Source organism: Eurytemora carolleeae, unplaced genomic scaffold (assembly GCF_000591075.1).
Source record: "Eurytemora carolleeae unplaced genomic scaffold, Eaff_2.0 scaffold909, whole genome shotgun sequence".
NCBI lineage: Eukaryota > Metazoa > Arthropoda > Copepoda > Calanoida > Temoridae > Eurytemora > Eurytemora carolleeae.
In genome coordinates, this window is record NW_019396797.1 from 6,225 (window position 1) to 26,944 (window position 20,720).

At 31.1% G+C, this 20,720-nt stretch overlaps 1 protein-coding gene across 5 annotated transcripts in view; it reads left to right on the forward strand.

The window, feature by feature from the left end:
* The first annotated feature begins 4,387 nt into the window (after positions 1-4,387).
* The window catches only part of LOC111708785 (protein unc-13 homolog B), a 107,804-nt gene continuing 91,471 nt past the window's right edge, over positions 4,388-20,720 (forward strand). For 2 of the 5 annotated variants that reach the window (XM_023482268.1, XM_023482269.1), the window contains exons 1-3: positions 4,388-4,536; positions 13,913-14,045; positions 16,519-16,633. In XM_023482268.1, the coding sequence (XP_023338036.1) occupies positions 4,515-4,536; positions 13,913-14,045; positions 16,519-16,633 (270 nt within the window). In that variant the 5' untranslated portion in view covers positions 4,388-4,514. Of the gene's footprint in view, positions 4,537-13,912; positions 14,046-16,518; positions 16,634-17,326; positions 17,357-20,720 lie in introns of those variants that run through there. The other 3 variants (XM_023482271.1, XM_023482270.1, XM_023482273.1) reach the window with 3 other exon arrangements.

Below are 20,720 nucleotides of genomic sequence, written 5' to 3' on the forward strand. Positions count from 1 at the left end.
ACACACGTCCTACTTTTTCTTTCCACACACGTCCTACTTTTTCTTTCAACATACGTCCTACTTTTTCTTTCAACACACGTCCTACTTTTTCTTTCCACACACGTCCTACTTTTTCTTTCAACACACGTCCTACTTTTTCTTTCAACACACGTCCTACTTTTTCTTGCAACGCATGTCCTACTTTTTCTTTCAATGCAATCCCTACTTTTGTTTTCAACACAATCCTTAATCTTGCTTTCAATACAATCCCTACTTCTTTCAATACAATCCATACTTTTTCTTTCAACACATGTCCTACTTTTGCTTTCAGCACACGTCCTACTTTTGCTTTCAATACAATCCATACTTTTTCTTGCAACACATGTCCTACTTTTTCTTTTAACACACCTCCTACTTTTTCTTTCAACACACGTCCTACTTTTGCTTTAAACACACGTCCTACTTTTGCTTTCAATACAATCCATACTTTTTCTTGCAACACACGGCCTACAATTACTTTCATCGCAATACCTGTTTTTCCTTTCAACACACGTCTTGCGTGCATTACCTTTCATCACAATCCCTGCTTCTCCTTTCATCACAATCCCTGCTTCTCCTTTCATCACAATCTCTTGTTTTTCCCTTCAATACGTGTCCTACGTTTCCTTTCATCACAATCCTTGCTTTTCCTTTCATCACAATCCCTTCTTTCTCTTTCAATGCGTCCTTATGTCTTCTGGTCACACGTCCTACATTTCCTTAAACTACCATCCCTGCTTTTTCTATCAATATTTGCGTCCTATACTTGATTTCCTTTCATCTCAATCCCCGATTTTCCTTTCAATACACGCCCTTTATTTCCTTTCAGCACATGTACTACATTTTTTATTGTATCATACGTCCTATCTTTTTTCTTTCATCGCATATTTTATTTATTTTCATCACAAGTCGATTTTAAACGATAAAATTGGCAGTTAGTTGAGTTCTTATTACGGCGGTCAGCGTTTAAATGAATACAACAAAGGCGACTCTTTATCATTAATGCTTTGATCCCTGATAAGTATTTTTCATATTACAAGTTTACAAGTACACAAAGAGAAGCAGTTAATGGATAACTTCTCTCTGTTAATATGTTTAGAGTGTCGTCTTCATCATATTGATATATACAACGACGACTGTATGTTTAGAGTGTCGTCTTCATCATATTGATATATACAACGACGACTGTATGTTTAGAGTGTCGTTTTCATCATATTGATATATACAACGACGACTGTATGTTTAGAGTGTCGTCTTCATCATATTGATATAAACAACGACGACTGTATGTTTAGAGTGTCATCTTCATCATATTGATATATACAACGACGACTGTATGTTTAGAGTTTCGTCTTCATCATATTGATATATACAACGACGACTGTATGTTTAGAGTGTCGTCTTCATCATATTGATATATACAACGAAGACTATATGTTTATTTTCAAATAGGTGAACAATCCCTTAAAGTAGGTCTGGGTCTGGGACCGAATTCAATGAATTGGAGAGATCGTTGAACTACGTACCTCCGGTTCTTCAATCCTGAATCACCAATTCAAATTCTCATGAAACTTAACTTTAAGACCCTTGTACAACACTTACCATCTTAGGGTGATTTATATTTGAACCGGCGGCAATTAGTTTAGCGACCTAGCTCCAATTCATTAAATTCGGTCAGTTTAATTATATAGGAGGAAAATACCTATGATGGGTTCAAATGTCGTCCTAGAGTTCTCAGGCATTAAATAAAAAACTTATGAATACGGAGGAAATTTAATATATATAGTATATCTCAGAGATCCAGACTGCTAAGAAAATTTGGATCAATTCTCAAAACTGGGTCGACTTCAGATTATACTTTTCTATACCCCAAGACATGTTCATTTTAGAACTGTAGAACACTTGTTTGTGGCTTTAGCTTTTGAGAAGTAATTGGCAAAGTTCTCATCGATTTTTGCGTAATTGAGCTTGCAATTTTTTTATTACTGTGATGTCTTTTCTGCACTTATGTCGAGGTTAACTATATAAATTGTGAGACTAAAATGTTATTTTTCTTCTTTTTTCTTTGAGAAAGAGAAAGCAAGAGAGAAACAAAAAGAAAGAGGAAGAAAGTGAAAGAAAAATATGGAACCATGAAGAGAATGAAAGAAAGAGTATCAAGGAAGAAATGGAAAGCGAAAGAAAGAAAATGAGAAACAGAGAAATAGAAAAATTTTAGTGAAAATAAAGAGAAATAAAAAGAAAGATAGAGAAAGGGAAAAAATCTAAATAGATTAAAGGAGAAAGAAGGAGAAAGTGGAACAGAAGGTAAAGGTAAAGAAATGGGAAGAAAGAAGAAAGAAATTGGAAGAGTCAAAGTAAACAGCTTTGGTTAACAATTGTGTAAACACTATATATAATTTTTATGTTAATGGTTAAAATTTACGCATTTTCATGATGTACTGTACATTTTGGTGTACAGATACAGTAACACATTTAACAAAATGGATAAATATATATTTTATCTGCTAGCATTATAATGCATTGATTTGCAGGATACAGACATATTGTTTATCTCAATCAGAGATAACAATAATAATCATAAATATAATTAGATCCAAAACATTCATTCCAAGGTCAGAACAATACTTTTTAATTGTACTTATACATCCTTTACTCCCTCTTCTCCTCCCCTTGATATACCTGGAACTTTTCCTACTCCCTTCCCCCCTTCTCCTCTCCCTGATATACCTGGAACTATTCCTACTCCCTTCCCCCCTTCTCCTCTCCCTGATATACCTGGAACTATTCCTACTCCCTTCCCCCCCTTCTCCTCTCCCTGATATACCTGGAACTATTCCTATAAAATCATTGTAAAAAATGCTCCAGTATCAGTTTTATTCCAACTGATGATTGGGTTAGACCCATGAAACATTTTGTCTTGGAAGAAATATATATTTAAACATATAAAATGTATATTTAAACTGAAAAAGTTGAAAATACTATATTATATACATGTATTTTTTAATTGGTATGCTACAGGTGAAAAAAATCTACCTACAAAAGTACAATTGGATTTTCTTAGAACTCCTTTTTAAAAATTATTTTTAATCAATTTCTGTTTAAAATATCATTGAGGATTAGCCTCTTATACACGATTCTTAAAAAATCGTGAAAAATGTGAAGAAAAAAGCTCGGAAATCTTTGCCTGAGAAATCTATGAGTCTGGAAATCTTTGTCTAAGAAATCTACGAGTCTGGAAATCTTTGTCTAAGAAATCCACCAGTCTGGAAATCTTTGTCTAAGAAATCTACGAGTCACTTTTCAGAAATCTTATGGCTGCAAATATTTTATTTAAAGATAATAATTAATCCGACATTTGGGTCTGCCTCTCCCTGATATACCTGGAACTATTCCTACTCACTTCCCCCCCTTCTCCTCACCCTAATATACCTGGAACTATTCTTACTCACTTCCCCCTTCTCCCCCTGATATACTTTAAACTATTCCTACTCCCTTCCCCTCCTTCTCCTCCCCCCTGATATACTTTGAACTATTCCTACTCTCTTCCCCCCTTCTCCTCTCCCTGAAGATTTGAATATGTTGGAAAATATTTAATATTTGAATATTTCCAAATAAGTGACAAAATATATTTGTTTATGCTAATGTTTTCAAAGTACAACTTGAGTTGGATTGTTTGAATTTTTGCTTTTTTTAATAAATATTTTTTATTTTTCCATTAAATTACCCATGGTAATAGAGATTTTCTTGCAATTAAAAAATATTAAAAACAAAAACTGTGATTGTTTCAGACTAAATGTTATCTATCTATAAAAAACGAAATATTTAGGTCACGCCTTTATTGCAAAAAAAAGCACAGCTGTAACATTCTGTTGCAGTTATCATGATTCATCAGTTCATCAGTATATTCTAAACATCTGTTTTCTCTACAATTATGATTTGTTAATTAGGGTAAGTATGAGAATCAGGGACAATGTTCAGCTACTCTCCTCAAAAATTCTCTCACTGCAAAACGGAACATTTGCCCCCCCCCTAACCCTTCATCCCAGGAATGTACACATTAATTTTTCCTGAACTTTGCCACTGATCCGGGGTCCTCTTGGGGGGGGGGGGCTGACACCCCTCCTGGGAACCATATGCACCCTTCTTATCCCCTGCTCCGCCCCTGAGCCCTAACCCATGTCCGTGGAGTGTTGCTTGCTCCTGTATGAATATATACTTGTATCCTGTCTAAAGTATTCTGTATGAGCCCTGACCTGCCCTTGACTCCGGGTGGGGGGTGGAGGATGTCTAAATCCTCCTGGAAGAGTTCCAACCTCTGGTCCCCAGATGTCTCTGTTGTAGCCCTCCAGCCTACACAGTCTACGGAGAAAGCTGTGGAAGAGGAACAGTCAGTGAGTGCAATCGATCCCTTCACCAGCTGTAATATAGTTACAGGTGGAATGTCAGGGTGTAGGGGTGGGATAAGTCCCACAGGGGCGTTCCCGTAGCAAACCATGTCACTTCTTAGTGTTACAGGTATAATTAACCATTAATTCTCTTATCTGCAAATATGTTTTCCTATAATCAAGTTAAAAAACATTGATTTAAGTTTGAATAATCATGTGTTGCTCGACACGCTAAACTAAGAAGAGCTGAATATGTCCGGGTTGCACAGAATTAAAAACAACAGCGTTTGAATTAATATTGTTTAAGTTTAACAGTAATTCAATTCCTTATATTAAAAGATGTTTATCCAGACTAAAACAAAAACACACAATACAAAAACAATCCAAGAAAAAAGATTGACAATTTTTCTATTTCCAACAGTTATCACTCTGTATGTATCCTCTATATATAAATATAATTCATATATCTATATATAAAGCTATTATCTCTGTTCGTCTGTCTGTTTGTTTGTTTGTCCGAACATAACTCATTAACCCATTGATCGATTTGTCTCAAATTTTGATTTGGAAATTAGATGAAAGTTTAGTTTTCAGATAAGCTAGGTTCCCAAGCTAGTTATATATTAAGGAGCTGAATACTCGTCTTTTCCTTAGTTTAACCCCTACTTCTGGTGTAATATTGTGATATTTAGAATTCTAATTATTTAAACTGCAGCAGCATTTTTAGTTTAAATAACAAAGATCTACAAAATCAATATGCAAAGATATAAGGATTACAAAACCATAGCATCAGACGAATAGTTTTTAGCCTAATTTCGTTTCTTCAAATGAAAAATGATTTATAAAAGGTCCAAAAATCGTATACTAGGAAATTACCCGACATTTTTCAAAATTCTTCTGAATTTCTCAAGAACTCCTTTATCTTGTAAAGGAGTAGGAGGAAGATTAAAGGTACATATTTTCAAACAAGTTCAAAGGATTGAAAGATTAATTTTTTTATTTTGAAGATTTACTCCTGTAATCCGGGATATTAGGTATTCGATGAATTCAACAGAAAGCTGAATATATCTGAAATATTGAAAAATGTCTGCAGGGCCGGATGGTTGTACTCGAATTTAAAACATTATTACCTTCCACCACTGCGAACCTAGATGTGCATGCTCTCTTGCTAAATTGAGCAGTATTTTGCCAATTATTCCTTTTAAACTTAAACCAAAAACAAGATGTTGCAGTTTTAAAATGTACAAGTTTAGGACTACAAAAAAGTACGTATAAGTTGGAGATGTAAAACCAAAGCCCAAGGTGTTGCGAAACTTTTTTGTAGCCTTATGCATATACATTCTAAGACTGAAACAACGCTTGTTTCTTATAATAATACTCAACGTTTTTGGGATGAGGGCTTGAACATCTTGATTTGCAGTGGGCCTCATAAACGCCAATTATTAATATTTTAAAGGACGTATTCACGTAAATTTAAGAACCCCTTTTCTGTGATTTTAAGGTTGCAAGCTTTCAAGCCAAAAATCTATGAGAATTTTTCCAATTACTTCTATAAAACCAAAGCTAACAAAAAGTGCTTTTAAGTGCTAAAATGTACACGTAAAGAGCTACACAAAAGCATAATTGTGAGTTAGAGCAGTAAAATTAAAGCCCAAGGCGTTGCGACACTTTGAATCTTTGTTCTAAGGTTTTCTAAATAAGTTTTAGTTCTAGGTATTTTCCTTATATCCTACATACATATATTTAGATGCATATAGTCAAAGTTTGTGATAAATATTATATGATAAATGGTAGAGTAACGTGATAAACTAAATATATTGAGAAATCATGACATTTATCTCAATATGAAGAACTTGTATTTTTAGAACTTTGCATCAAACAACAGAAACCAATATAGCTCAATTAGGAACTATTACTTCGGAATCTTTATTTTAGATTTTAGAAATCGAAGTTCGAAGAATTTTTAAAAATACACTAGCAATATTCATAATTTTTCATTATTTTGTAATAAAGAAATTAATTTGAAAGTTTGAAATATCTAAGATTTACACCATTAGGTTGCTAAAATATGGGGATTATAAACTTACAGCCTCTGGCAAGTGTTTAGTTTCCTCTTCATTTCAAATTTTTTCTTGATTTGATTAATTATCATTTGTTAGATGCAGGAATAATCTTATATCGTTTAATTATAAAGGAATTGATTACTCACTTCAAACTCTAATCTGAATCCAATCCTTTTATCTCTTTGTCATAGACTTTGTATACCTTCAATTACAGATTCTTTCCAATCAAGTAGTCAAACTTTGAAATATATTTATTCTACTTTATTAGGTTGCAAAGATATAAGTTTTACAGTCTGCGGCAAATGTTCAGTTGTGGCGGACAAGTCGTCCGTCGTAATGTCTGCAAGTAGTTTCCTCATATAAACTCATGTGATATATTTAAAATTCGCCATCTTTGATTTATTATTTCTTCGTACCTTTGTTTTACAAAATATAGTTAGTTGATTTACAGACTTTTGTCTTTTATTTAGCCGTCGCTAAATAGTTCTTTTTCATAGCACTGGTTTACACCAAAGATTTAGACTTAAATAAAGTTTCTTTATTTAATATTCGTATTTTCCTTAAAGGCATGCCTTTGCATAATCATTTACGTTAGCGGTAATGATAATTTTTTATTGGTTTATCAAGGGAACGGACAATTCTCCTTATTCCTTTATTTTTACATTATAATGGTGTAAACATTTCAAACTTTTTCTATTTGATCTAGCGGAGTTCATAGTTTGAAATATTATTTGTCTAGGACATCGAGTTGCAAAGATGTAAGTATTAAGAGTTTGAGGTGGTAATTATTTACTTTTCATCTTATCCTGGAAACCGGAGATAGACATAGTTAGAACCTTCTGGTCAATAATTGCTACATCACTTATTACAAAGTTCCCTGAACAGTCTCTTTATGAGGCCTCGTAAAAATAGAAAAACGTAAAAATTTAAAACAAACTAAATTTTTTCCATGCTCAAAAACTCTGTTTCCACCAAATTCCCTTTGTCCTATTAAAACCAAATCTTATTGTCAGAATCAAACTTTCTTCCTTTTCAACCATATCCTGGTAACATGGAATTTACAGGGTTACCCTCAAAGGATGAGTTTTTATTGACGACCTAAAATGTTACGAACTAAAGACAGAATTTAATTTGTTGCATATATTTTTCAATAATATACTGAATGGTTTGGCTAGTTGCTGCGGAAAGAGTAAATTTTGTGCACTGTACAGTCGTCTCATCATTTGTGGATAAAACTGTATTTATCTTGGTGAGAAGTCAATATTTCATTAGACAGAAAATCTATGTAGTTTGTTGAAAAATTAACATTACTTTTTAGTTTTGATACTTCGTTTGAAAAATAACAAATGAAATGAAAAAAAAACCTCAAAAGTTTTATTTCTAAATAAATTTTATAAAAACAATGATAACATTTTTCAATATTGATTTTCATATTTTTTCTTAATATCAAAGTACATAACTTAATTTAATATTATAGTAGATAACATAATTTAATATTAACGTATATAAATAATTTTAATAAAATCAAATATTTCAATATTATAGTACATAAAATATTTTAATATAAAGCACATAGAATCTTTTAATATTTGAAGTACATAAATATTTTAATATAAAATACATAAAATCTTTTCATATTTCAAGTACATAAAATATTTTAATATTAAAGTACATAAAATATTTTAATATTAAAGTACTTAAAATATTTTAATTTAAAGCACATAGAATCTTTTAATATTTGAAGTACATAGATATCTTAATATAAAGTACATAAAATATTTTAATATTAAAGTACATAAAATCTTTTAATATTTGAAGTACATAAATATTTTAATATTAAAGTATATAAAATCTTTTAATATTTAAAGTACATAAATATTTTAATATTAAAGTACATAAAATCTTTTAGTATTTAAAGTACATAAATATTTTATGCTATTTTTGACGGATTTTAAGTTATGCATCGATTACATATCGATACATGCAAGATGTTAATCGAAGTGCAGTTAATTTAACGTGCTCATGAGCAATCAAAACTATCATGCTGCACACAGCATTAATATATCTGTACATGCTGCTTAATATTATGAAATAACTGCCAGAAAACATATGATTTCATTTAATATTTTTTATTTATTTAAACGACAAACGTTTTATAAAAAATTCTAAAAATCATATTTTGAGGCTTTTTTATTGGTTGGTGTTTTAATAGGCACACTGTTAAAAACTTGATTTTGTTCGCCGCAAAAGGGTTTCACGCATAGAGTAGGATGTATTTGTTTTCAAAAGTTTTGCGCGTTGGTTTGGTTCATATCCCAGCAAGCTGATTTAGACATGCTTTTTGTCTTGTTTCTTTTATACTTTTTTGTCTGCTTTGCGTTTTAAAAAAGTAGAAAAAGAAAACTCCTTTAGTTTAAAGATTGTTGAATTCAAAACGCAATTGAATTCAATTAGAAAAAACTGAATGCATTTCTCCCTGGTTAGTCCACAGGTGATTCATTACACCATAGTTTCAGTAGAAGTAAATATTTCCATTTACTGATAGCGCCGATTGAAGGATTCATAACTCTGCTCTGGTTGGATAATGAGATAGATAGAAAGATAGATGTTACCGCCATACTATTTCTATTGGTTCAGAATAGACAACAAACACATGACTGAACCCTGATTGGATCAGGTTCTAATGGACTCGGCATACAGGAGTGATTACTGTGCAGTGTGAAAGAATCAATGTTTTCCTGTCATTGCAGGTTTTTACATGCTTATTATTAGATTGAACTTGCATTATGCATTATGCAATTTTGTTTTTATAAATAGAACAGAACAATGAAAGTGTGTCTTATTAAGCTGATATGGTCATTTCAAATGTTATATCATTTTTGGATTCTTAAAAACTTATTTAATCTAATTTTTTTTAATTGCACCACCCTGGACCAAACCGACTAATTGCGTCCGTTTTTTTTTGAATTTTTACCAAAAAATGTACGATTTCAATATTTTTCATTTAACATTTTCAAATGTATGAAAAGATTTAATGAATCTTTTTTGTCTCACCCTGTATATATATATAGCTACTATATTTCGTAATTTTTATATTTTCATAGACATATCTAACAATAGTGTTAGTCAATACTCAATATTATGACAACTGATGACGTCAGAAATGTTGTCGTCAATGCAATCAAAGAAAAATACTTTTAGAAAATGTTTTTAAATCTTGCACAGAGAGAAAATATTCAGTGTGGTCGTGAAATACCTGAAACATTTTCTAAAAAAAAAATTTGTTCAATTTTCAAGGAAAAATCTAAAATGTCAGTAAATTAAAATTGTAAAGAAAGAAAAAAAACATGTTTAATGTCGAACCATTGATTCAAAACTTTTCAAATATGTTTTATTATTATAAAGATGCATCACACAAAAATAGGAATCTATATATAAATTTTGTGTGGGACCTCACGTGGCCCTATGTATGGTTTATGAATGATCAAAATTTCAAATATTTGTCTCCATCAAATTTGATTTCATAAAATCTTTGAAAATTTTGAAAATCCACGAAATTTTTGTGAAAATCCGCGAACTTTTTTTGTTTTCTTTTACGATGTGCACAATTAAAGTAGAGGATGGGCGCGAAGCGCCCTAAAAGGCTAGTACATATATAAATGGTGTAGTTTAAAGATATTTCGAATATATAGTTTTACAAAAGAAAATATGCAATTGATCATTACTCATTACATAACTTATTTATCATTTAAGATATTACGTAATCATCGAATCCTTCAACTTATTATTATTCGAATTATTCGTTCTTGTATTAATTAGTTCTTGTAAAATTGGAACTTTCCAAGCATGGTCTAATGGAACTTTAAAATATTTCATTTGTTTCTTAACAAACATTTTACTAAGATCAGATGGATTTACAAAACAATCATTTGCAATAGAAAATAAATTTCTTCCAAGAACTGTGTTGTTTAATAGGAATATTTTTCATTTGTTTCTATTTCCATTGTTTGTTTATTTGTTTGTTTGTTTGCTAGAATATTCTGCTGTTTACCTAAAACTTTGAAACTTTAAACTTAGAATTATTTGGAATATTATTCAAGTATATATAAAGGATAGAATTCAAATATGTATTTGAACTATGTGCTTCAATCTGATTGTTCTGGTAGATCTGGTAGATCTGGTAGATCTGGTAGATCTGGTAGATCTGGTAGATCTAGTAGATTTGCTAGATCTGGTAGATCTGATAGATCTTGTAGATCTGATAGATCTTGTAGATCTTGTAGATCTAGTAGACCTGGCAGATCTGGTAGATCTGGTAGATCTGGTAGATCTGGTAGATCTGGTAGATCTGGTAGATCTGGTAGATCTGTCAGAACTTGTAGATCTGGTATATCTTGCAGATCTAATAGATTTGCTAGATTTGTTAGATCTGGCAGATCTGGTAGATCTGAGATCTGGTGGATCTAGTAGATCTGGTAGATCTGGTTGATCTGGTAGTTCTGGTGGATCTGGTAGATCTAGTAGATCTAGTGGATCTAGTATATCTGGTAGGGTGGATCTGGTAGATCTGGTAGATCTGGTAGATCTGGTAGATCTGGTAGATCTGGTAGATCTGGTAGATAGATCTGGTAGATCTGGTAGATCTGGTAGATCTGGTAGATCTGGTAGATCTGGTAGATCTGGTAGATCTGGTAGATCTGGTAGATCTGGTTGATCTGGTAGTTCTGGTAGATCTGGTAGATCTAGTAGATCTAGTGGATCTAGTAGATCTGGTATATCTGGTAGATCTGGTAGATCTGGTAGATCTGGTAGATCTGGTAGATCTTGTCTATCTGATAGATCTGCTAGATCTGCTAGATCTGCTAGATCTGCTAGATCTGGTAGATCCGGTAGATCCAGTAGATCTAGTAGATCTGGTAGATCTGGTAGATCTGGTAGATCTTGTCTATCTGATAGATCTGCTAGATCTGCTAGATCTGGTAGATCTGGTAGATCCGGTAGATCCAGTAGATCTAGTAGATCTGGTAGATCTGGTAGATTCTAATAAAACTGAAAATTTCTTTTCGTTTACAGAAACTTTGTCCAACCCTAGCTGTCATTGTGTCTTGGTGTTAACGTTACCAAGCTGGTTTAAACTATTTATAGAATACATGATATTTTTCCTATTAATAATGTTAAAAATAAAACTACCGAATCCATGTTTATTAACAAACTACTATGGTTCCAGTTATACACTATACAGACCATTTTTCAAGGAGCTATGCACATTGCACAATCCTATTTTTACCCATTTTATGTTGACTCGCTTTATTTTTGTTTTTACTTTATATAATTATAACAATAAACTCAAATACTCTTTAATATTCCAACCTCCTTTGCATTATTCATCATACGAAGTTTTACCCTCTAAGGATGAGACTTTAATTACGATTAAAACCAAAATCTAAAGGTTGAATTATGTCTCATGAATAATTAAAATCTTGTTAATAATAATCAATAATTAAACATCTCTGGCGAGGGGTAATTTAGAAAGCTGCAGTAAATCTTTAAATCTAATAAAACTGAATAAAATTTAATGTTTAATTTATTACTAGCTTGGGAACCCAGCTTTCCCTGGAGACATTAAACAATGTTCCAAACCAAGCTATATGAACGTTTCCGTGGCTCGATAATGAGTTCCCAAAATGTGAGGCAAATCGGTCGAATAGTTTCATAAGTTATGATCGGACATACACCCAGAGCATGAAAAATCATCATTTTCCCATCCTCAACTTTAAATCTTTGAATTTTCAAATTAATTATTTTTATAAACTTTTCAAATTATGAATTGAAATAACTGGGACAACACAAAACTAACTTTACCTGTTGAAGGGTGAGAATGAGATTTCACGTTTTGGGAAGAATGTTGAAACAAATTGATTGATTGAAGATCAATGATTTAAAGATAATTTGAAGATCAATCCTTAGAAGATTAATGATTTGAAGATTAATGATTTGAAGATCAATGATTTGAAGATCAATGACAATGATTTGAAGATCAATGATTTGAAGATCAATGATTTGAAGATCAATGATTTATTTGAAGATTAATGATTTGAAGATCAATGATTTGAAGATCAATGATTTGAAGATCAATGATTTGAAGATCAATGATTTGAAGATCAATGATTTGAAGATCAATGATTTAAATATCAATGATTTGAAGATCAATCCTTAGAAGATTAATGATTTGAAGATACATGATTTGAAGATCAATGATTTGAAGATAAATGATTTGAAGATCAATGATTTAAATATCATTGATTTGAAGATCAATCCTTAGAAGTTTAATGATTTGAAGATAAATGATTTGAAGATCAATGATTTAAGATAAATTATTTGAAGATCAATGATTTAAAGATCAATGATTTGAAGATCAATGATTTAAAGATCAAGGATTTGAAGATCAATGATTCGAAGATCAATGATTTGAAGATGATTTGAAGATCAATGATTTGAACATGATTTGAAGATCAAAGATTTGAAGATGATTTGAAGATCAATGATTTGAAGATGATTTGAAGATCAATGATTTAAAGATCAATGATTTAAAGATCAATGGTTTGATGATCAATGATTTAAAGATCAAGGATTTAAAGATCAATGATTCGAAGATCAATGATTTGAAGATGATTTGAATATCAATGATTTAAAGATCAATGATTTAAAGAACAAGGTTTGAAATATCAATGATTTAATGATCAAGGATTTGAAGATCAATGATTCGAAGATCAATAATTTGAAGATGATTTGAAGATCAATGATTTGAAGATGATTAGAAGATCAATGATTTGAAGATGATTTGAAGATCAATGATTTAAAGACCATTGATTTAAAGTTCAATGGTTTGAAGATCAATGATTTGAAGATGATTTGAAGATGATTTGAAGATATGAGAATTCAATTTATTAAATTGTCCACAATCATGATTTACAGAGATTGTTTTTATTTTGTGGCAGATTTATTGAAAATAAAATGTTGTTTACGATACTGTTTAGAAAATAAAGTAAAACGTGTTTATCATGATTTTGGTTAAAACCTTCCACCGCTTTTAACTTTAATATTTTCTTTCATTATTGAAACTGTTAATAACAGAAATTTTATTTTTTTAAATTTAATACTAGAAACCCTATGAAAAACATGAAAAAGTGCAGTTTGCATATGTTGGTAAATTAAACCGATATCGCAGATCTTCAATATTTCAAATTATGACTTATGTTCAACTGGTTCAAAGATTTAGGCATTATAAAATGTGCGTTTGTGGCTAAGCTTGATCAGCTTAAAAATAAATCGATTTATGGCAAAAAAATCGTATTATTTTATTCATTTATCTTTATGGATATTAAAGGTTCGTAAAGTAGTAAAAATAATAAAATACAATTTTTCAATATATTTTATTTTCAGTAAAACGCGGGAGTCTGGTTGGACCAACAGTGGCACAATCCAACTCATATGTTTGCCTTAAACTACAAACGGTCAAATCTACCACTCTCCCGGTCAAAGGGAAAACTCCGTTCTGGGACCAGGACTTTCTTTTGTAAGTATTAAACCATCGAGATTCATTAAATGATAGATATACATTATTTTTTTGATGGACATATATTTATCTATTTGATACTGAGATATTTACATTTAGAATCGATTCTTTTTTTTCAATAATTGAAATTCAAAATTATTACCCATCTCACTCGAAGGTGAAATGTTTTTTTTCAAAAATCATAAAAATCGACTTTTTAAATATTATTTTCTCTTTTAAATAATTAAGATTGTGAGGTTTTTAGGTTTAAAATACGTAAAAAAATCAGTGTTAAGAGAAATTTTAAGTAAAAACTACTCAAACCTCTTACATAAAATGTTGCTGGTTGATTTACAATTATTATATTAATATTCTATGGAGTCCTTATTATATCTTATGTAATAGTTCAAGACTAATGGAATGCTGTTGTCTATTATAGTGGAAACGAGAAATCTATGTAAGCATTTCTTTAATCAAGAAATATCTCTAAGAATTTTGTAATTTTTGTAATTTTTTACTAATTACTCCCCCCCCCCCCCAACATCGTTGTTATTTGGGAGTTTTAGGGTACGTTTCATATCATATTGGGGGTTTTGGTCCTTTGCCGTCAATTATTATTTAATCTGGGGCACAGACTACACAGACTGCTTATCTCCTTTCACAGGATGGGCTATGTAGGCATACGTTGACCCGGCACGACATGCTACATCTTTTTATAAGTTTTTGAGTGCCATCTCTCGGCCACTTGTTGAACATAATACCCATTCAGGGGTTAAGTTTTACAATTTTTAAACAACAATTATGAATTCAGTCTTTTTTTTGAAGATTTTGTGTTTCGTATCCAAAGGATCCTTAAATATCCCTGAATACAGATTTTTGCTGGGTCGTGTACAGTACTTGTACACAATAGAACATGCTGTGGAAAATATCGCATATTTTAGCTGATAATCGATCTCCGTAACTCTCTTATCTCTGATCTGGGGGTTTGAAGCCCATTTGGAACCACTTTTCGTAAGTTGGATTTTTAGAAAACTTGTCATTAAAGCAGTTTTTCCTGAAGTTTCTCTTTAGGAACAGATGTAAAAAAGCTCTACATGAAAGAGGTTCAATAAAAAAACGAAATGAAGAGATAACATTTTTTTTTGTAGTTTTGCATAGCAACAACTAGCCCTATCCCTAGTGCACTGCATGCAGTAAAAATATCGGAAAATATGCCTGCATTCTGCAGTTGAAAATGTTTAAACGGATTTATCGAATTTCTCATTCAATTCTCAGGTTCAATTCCAACCAGAATATCGTTGCACATTTACTTCAAGAAATTTTCCATTTCTAGATTGGTATGTGCAAATCACAAGGGCACCTTAAAAAGCTTTGTCTGACCAAGACTAGACAAGATATCCATCGTTATCTCTTTAAATTGTGTTCTGTACGAACTTAATTTGCGTTGCGAGAAACAGTGGAGAAAATGATAAGAATCCAACACTATAAAAACCGACTTTATCTTGCACATTATTGATCAGATTAAAGTATCAAGCACTTCAGTTTCAGTGGAAGTAAATATTGCCATTTACTGCTTAGCACTGATTTAAGTATTCATCTCTAATTAGATGATGACATAGATAGAAATATAAATGTTATCGCCATGCAATTTCTATTGGTTCAGAATAGACAACAAACACATGACTGAACCCTGATTGGATCAGGCGCTAATGGAATCGCCATACAAGTGTGCAAGGTTATCATTGTGATTCACGAATGCACCTCTTTAAATGACCTTTAACATTTAGATCAATATTTTAAAAAACGTTGTACGTCTCTAAAATATTAGTGAAGCTTTCTGTACTCGCAGTACACTCACCGTAAGAAAAGTGATTTACTCCCTTTGAAGGGAATTTTGTTTTAACACTCTCAGGAAAAAATTATCCAAATGGAAAAATTTTTTTAAATTAAAAAATCTGTTTTTAAAATTTATATTTGATTAAGCATTAGTTTGATATTGATATAACCCTGAGATACCTGTGTAGTGTGTAGTGTGTTCTATAAGATTAATGCGGGTTCAAGGTTTGATTCATCCAATCAAAACAGGTCAAAAAAGGTTTACATTGAATGAGAAAATCAACTTTCCAGATATATATTTTTTCGGGGGAATTAAATTATGTCAATTATTTATTTTTGAATACTCATTTTTTTTACACACAAATAAAAAGTTTTAATCTACATCTGGCCAAATCTTGCAATATTACAATACGTACATTACATTTATAATTATTGAATGAGAACTTTTCTTTATACGGTATAGGAGAGTTTTGTGAATGAATTATTGTTATTATTGTTGTAAAGTATTAGGCCTGGATACTGGATTACTGCTTGAAGTATGATATATTGTAGGGAAGTATTAGGCCTGGATACTGAATTACTGCTTGAAGTATGATATATTGGATTGAAGTATCAGACCTGGATACTGGATTACTGCTTGAAGTATGATATATTGTAGTGAAGTATCAGACCTGGATACTGGATTACTGCTTGAAGTATGGGAGAAAGGAATGCTATGGGATAAAGCTATTGGATATTACTGGTGTCCCCTCAACACTATTCCATTCACACAGGTAACCAAACCAAACCAAATAAAACCAGACGAAACCAAACCGATCTACACATTTAGGAAAATTATGAGTCAAAACTCAAAATGCGTTAAAATGTTGCATATTTAACACGGATATATGAGATTACATATAAATTTAAATATGTTTAAACCTAGATACTGTATATAATCAGATCATATATAAATCTGGATATATCAGATTATGTAAATCTGTATATATCAGAATATATATAAATCTGGATATATTAGAATATTTATAAATCTGGATATATCAGAATATTTATAAACCTAGATACTGGATATAATCAGATCATAAATAAACTTGAATATAATATTTTAAACTGGAGGACTACATTATTAATATTTCATGTTTCTTTATTAAATTATTAACCGCAACTGTATTAAAGCCTCCTCCCCCATCTGATGGTAGAAAAGAGTCTCTAGCTAGATTAATTTGGTTTCAATTAAGACCTTGATTAGCTTAGATAAGTTCTATGGAAAAATAAAAACCTTGTTATTCTGGAATATCGGGGTTTATATCTTTTACCTTAGTACACTCTGGAAATTGAGAATGCTATAACAGGACTGATTTTATTATAATTTCAGTTATTTCCATATTTTTTTAGAAAATAACATTTTGACTTTTTTTTCGATTTAAAAGAAAGTCTTTCATATTTTTAGTAAATGATAACTGGTACTTAAAGCAGAGACCAATAATTTCAAAAAGGTGAAGATTATTGAGTTTGAACAATTTACCCATAATGTACATACTACATAGCATATATTATATATGTACTGCACAAGACCAGTTTTAAATTGTTTAAAAGTTAAAGCATAAATTATATCCCTTTAAAGAGATTTTTACCCATTTCATGTTTTTTTTTGTCAAACCCATATATAGAAATCCCCCCTCCCCAGGAGCCAACCCTCCCCTCCTCTCCCCCACCCCATCTTTCTCCCGTGTCCTCTTGTTGATAAAGTTTTTTTTTTTGCAAGTAAAGTACTTAAATGATCATGAATAAACCATTTTTCCTGTAATTTCCCCCCAGCACCTTCTTCTTGTACCTGGATATACACTATACAATTCATTTCTTGTAAATGTTTCATGAAGTCTTCTTATAGGCCTAATTTCATGAGTGTCATGTCCAATTCTTAACCGTACCTTTTAAAACTAAGATGCCGCAGAAACAATAAAGGAAGTTATTAGAATTCTACACTCATGTTTAGTTGCTACCCTTTAAGACTAAGATATTCGAATTACTCTCAAAATTAATGGCGATGAGACAATAAAAGGAAATTATCAGAATTATGCACTCATTGTGAGTGGGTTAAATGTTTAAATCAGACATTTCACTCCTTAAATGAAGGCTCACTTGAAATTACGCCTATAATCCCTTTAAATCCATTTGAAATTACGCCCATAATCCCTTTAAATCCATTGGAAATTACGCCCATAATCCCTTTAAATCCATTTGAAATTACGCCCATAATCCCTTTAAATCCATTGGAAATTACGCCTACAATCCCTTTAAATCCACTTGAAATTACGCCTAAAATCCCTTTAAATCCACTTATAATCCCTTTAAATCCACTTGAAATTACGCCTATAATCCCTTTAAACCCACTTGAAATTACGCCTATAATCCCTTTAAATCCACTTGAAATTATGCCTATAATCCCTTTAAATCCACTTGAAATTACGCCAATAATCCCTTTAAATCCACTTGAAATTACGCCTAAAATCCCATTAAATCCACTTGAAATTACGCCTATTATCCCTTTAAATCCACTTGAAATTACGCCTATTATCCCTTTAAATCCACTTGAAATTACGCCTAAAATCCCTTTAAATCCATTTGAAAAAATTTTCTCAAGATTTACATGGGTTTAAAATGTTAATTAAGACTTAAGAAAGATCACAATTTGAGGCACTTTTATCACCTTTTGTTTCAGCTTTATTGCAATAGCAATAGATGCACTTCTAACTTAATGCTTTAAATATGCGTTTAAAAGGAATGCTCAAATATTTCTACCGAATAAAACTAAAATAACTGAAAATTTGATTTGAAGTATAAATAAATATACATCTCATAAGGATTGCATTAAAAATAAAGTATTAAGTTACATTTTCAAAATACTTTCTAGGTCACTAAACTTAAATATATACTTGATTATAGTATACTAGACTATAGTATACTAGACTATAGTATACTAGACTATAGTATTCTTGACTATAGTACACTAGACTAAAGTAAACTTGACTAAAGAATACTATACTAAAGTATACTTAACTTAAGTATACTTATTAAAGTATACTTGACTAAAGTGTACTTTACTAATAAATTATACTAAATAAGTATGCTAAAGAATGCTAGACTGGTTTACACTAAAGAATACTAGAACTTCTAGTTGCATGTTGTCAACATTACTTTGTTTTATCATAAACTAGAAAATATTTTCAGGAAGAATTTTGTTTTAGGGACTTATTATTTAGGGAGTTGGTTTACACCTTGGGGCTTATTATTCAGGGATTTGGTTTACACCTTGAGACTTATTATTTAGGGATTTGGTTTACACCTTGGGACTTATTATTTAGGGATTTGGTTTACACCTTGGGACTTATAATTTAGGGATTTGATTTACACCTTGGGACTTATGATTTAGGGATTTGGTTTACACCTTGGGGCTTATTATTTAGGGATTTGGTTTACACCTTGGGACTTATTTAGGGATTTGGTTTACACCTTGGGACTTATTATCTAGGGATTTGGTTTACACCTTGGGACTTATAATTTAGGGATTTGGTTTACACCTTGGGGCTTATTATTTTGGGATTTGGTTTACACCTTGGGACTTATTATTTAGGGATTTGGTTTACACCTTGTGACTTATTATTTAGGGATTTGGTTTACACCTTGGGACTTATTTCTACATTAAAAAGGGACCGTAAACGTAATTTTTAAGTGACGCTCCAATGCTATAGTGTGGCATGTCCGATTCACAATACCTTTAAATCTTCGTCTTATCAAGTGTGAATATGATATATACATAAATGCATGGTTTAGTTTATTTTCTAGTTATCTGCTAAACCAACTTGCTTCATTAACAATATGTATAGAAATGATTAGAATTGAACACTTTTCAAGCAAGAAAAACGACATTATCTTCCCCTTTCTTGATCACATTAAGGTGTTAAAAGTAGCGTTGTGAATCAGACAAGCCACTTTTTAACTGTAGGGTCACTTAAAATCACGACAACATTTTCTTAAAGGAGTGACCGGCTATGTAGTTGAACTGAGTATGCAGTGTTGTGGAAAACTTTTTTAGGATTCATTTGAGACATATTTCACTTTTTAAAATTCTGTAAATCCTGAGTTTGAGCTCAAATTCGACGTTCAAAACTCCTGATTTGGGGGTGGATACGCTTTCAGAATTAGTTTTTTTTTAATTATTAAATAACGACGAAATAAAATGTAAAAATATTCTACAATGTTTAGGAACATTTTGAGAAAATAAAAATTAATCTTATCATCGAAAATAAGTAATCTTGTTCAATTATTAGTTTCTATTATCTCATTATTCTAGTTTCTCGTTATTCACAAAGATGTTCGCATATTTTCTATAATTATTATTGAAAAGACGACATTTAAAGAATTTAAAGAAATCTGCGAATAAATTCAAAGAAAATTAGCAATTCAATATAATAATGAAAACGAAATAATCGAGTTTAGCATTGATTTATTGACAAATTTCTTTTGTGAAATATGTTCCTAGCCATCTAATTAGATTACTGTATAATTTTTACTTTATTTTTCGTTGTCGTTATTTAATAATTTAAAAAAAAGCTAATTCTGAAAGCGTATCATCCCCCAAATCAGGAGTTTTGAACGTCGAATTTGCGCTCAAACTCGGAATTTACAGATCTTTAAAAAGTGAAATATGTCTCAAATGAATCCTAAAGAAGTTTTCCACAACACTGCATACTCAGTTCAACTACCTTACAAAGCCGGTCACTCCCTTTAATTCCAAAATTTATGAATAACGTGTGAAATGTTTTAAATTTCTTCTTCTACAGTTTAACCCAGAACTTT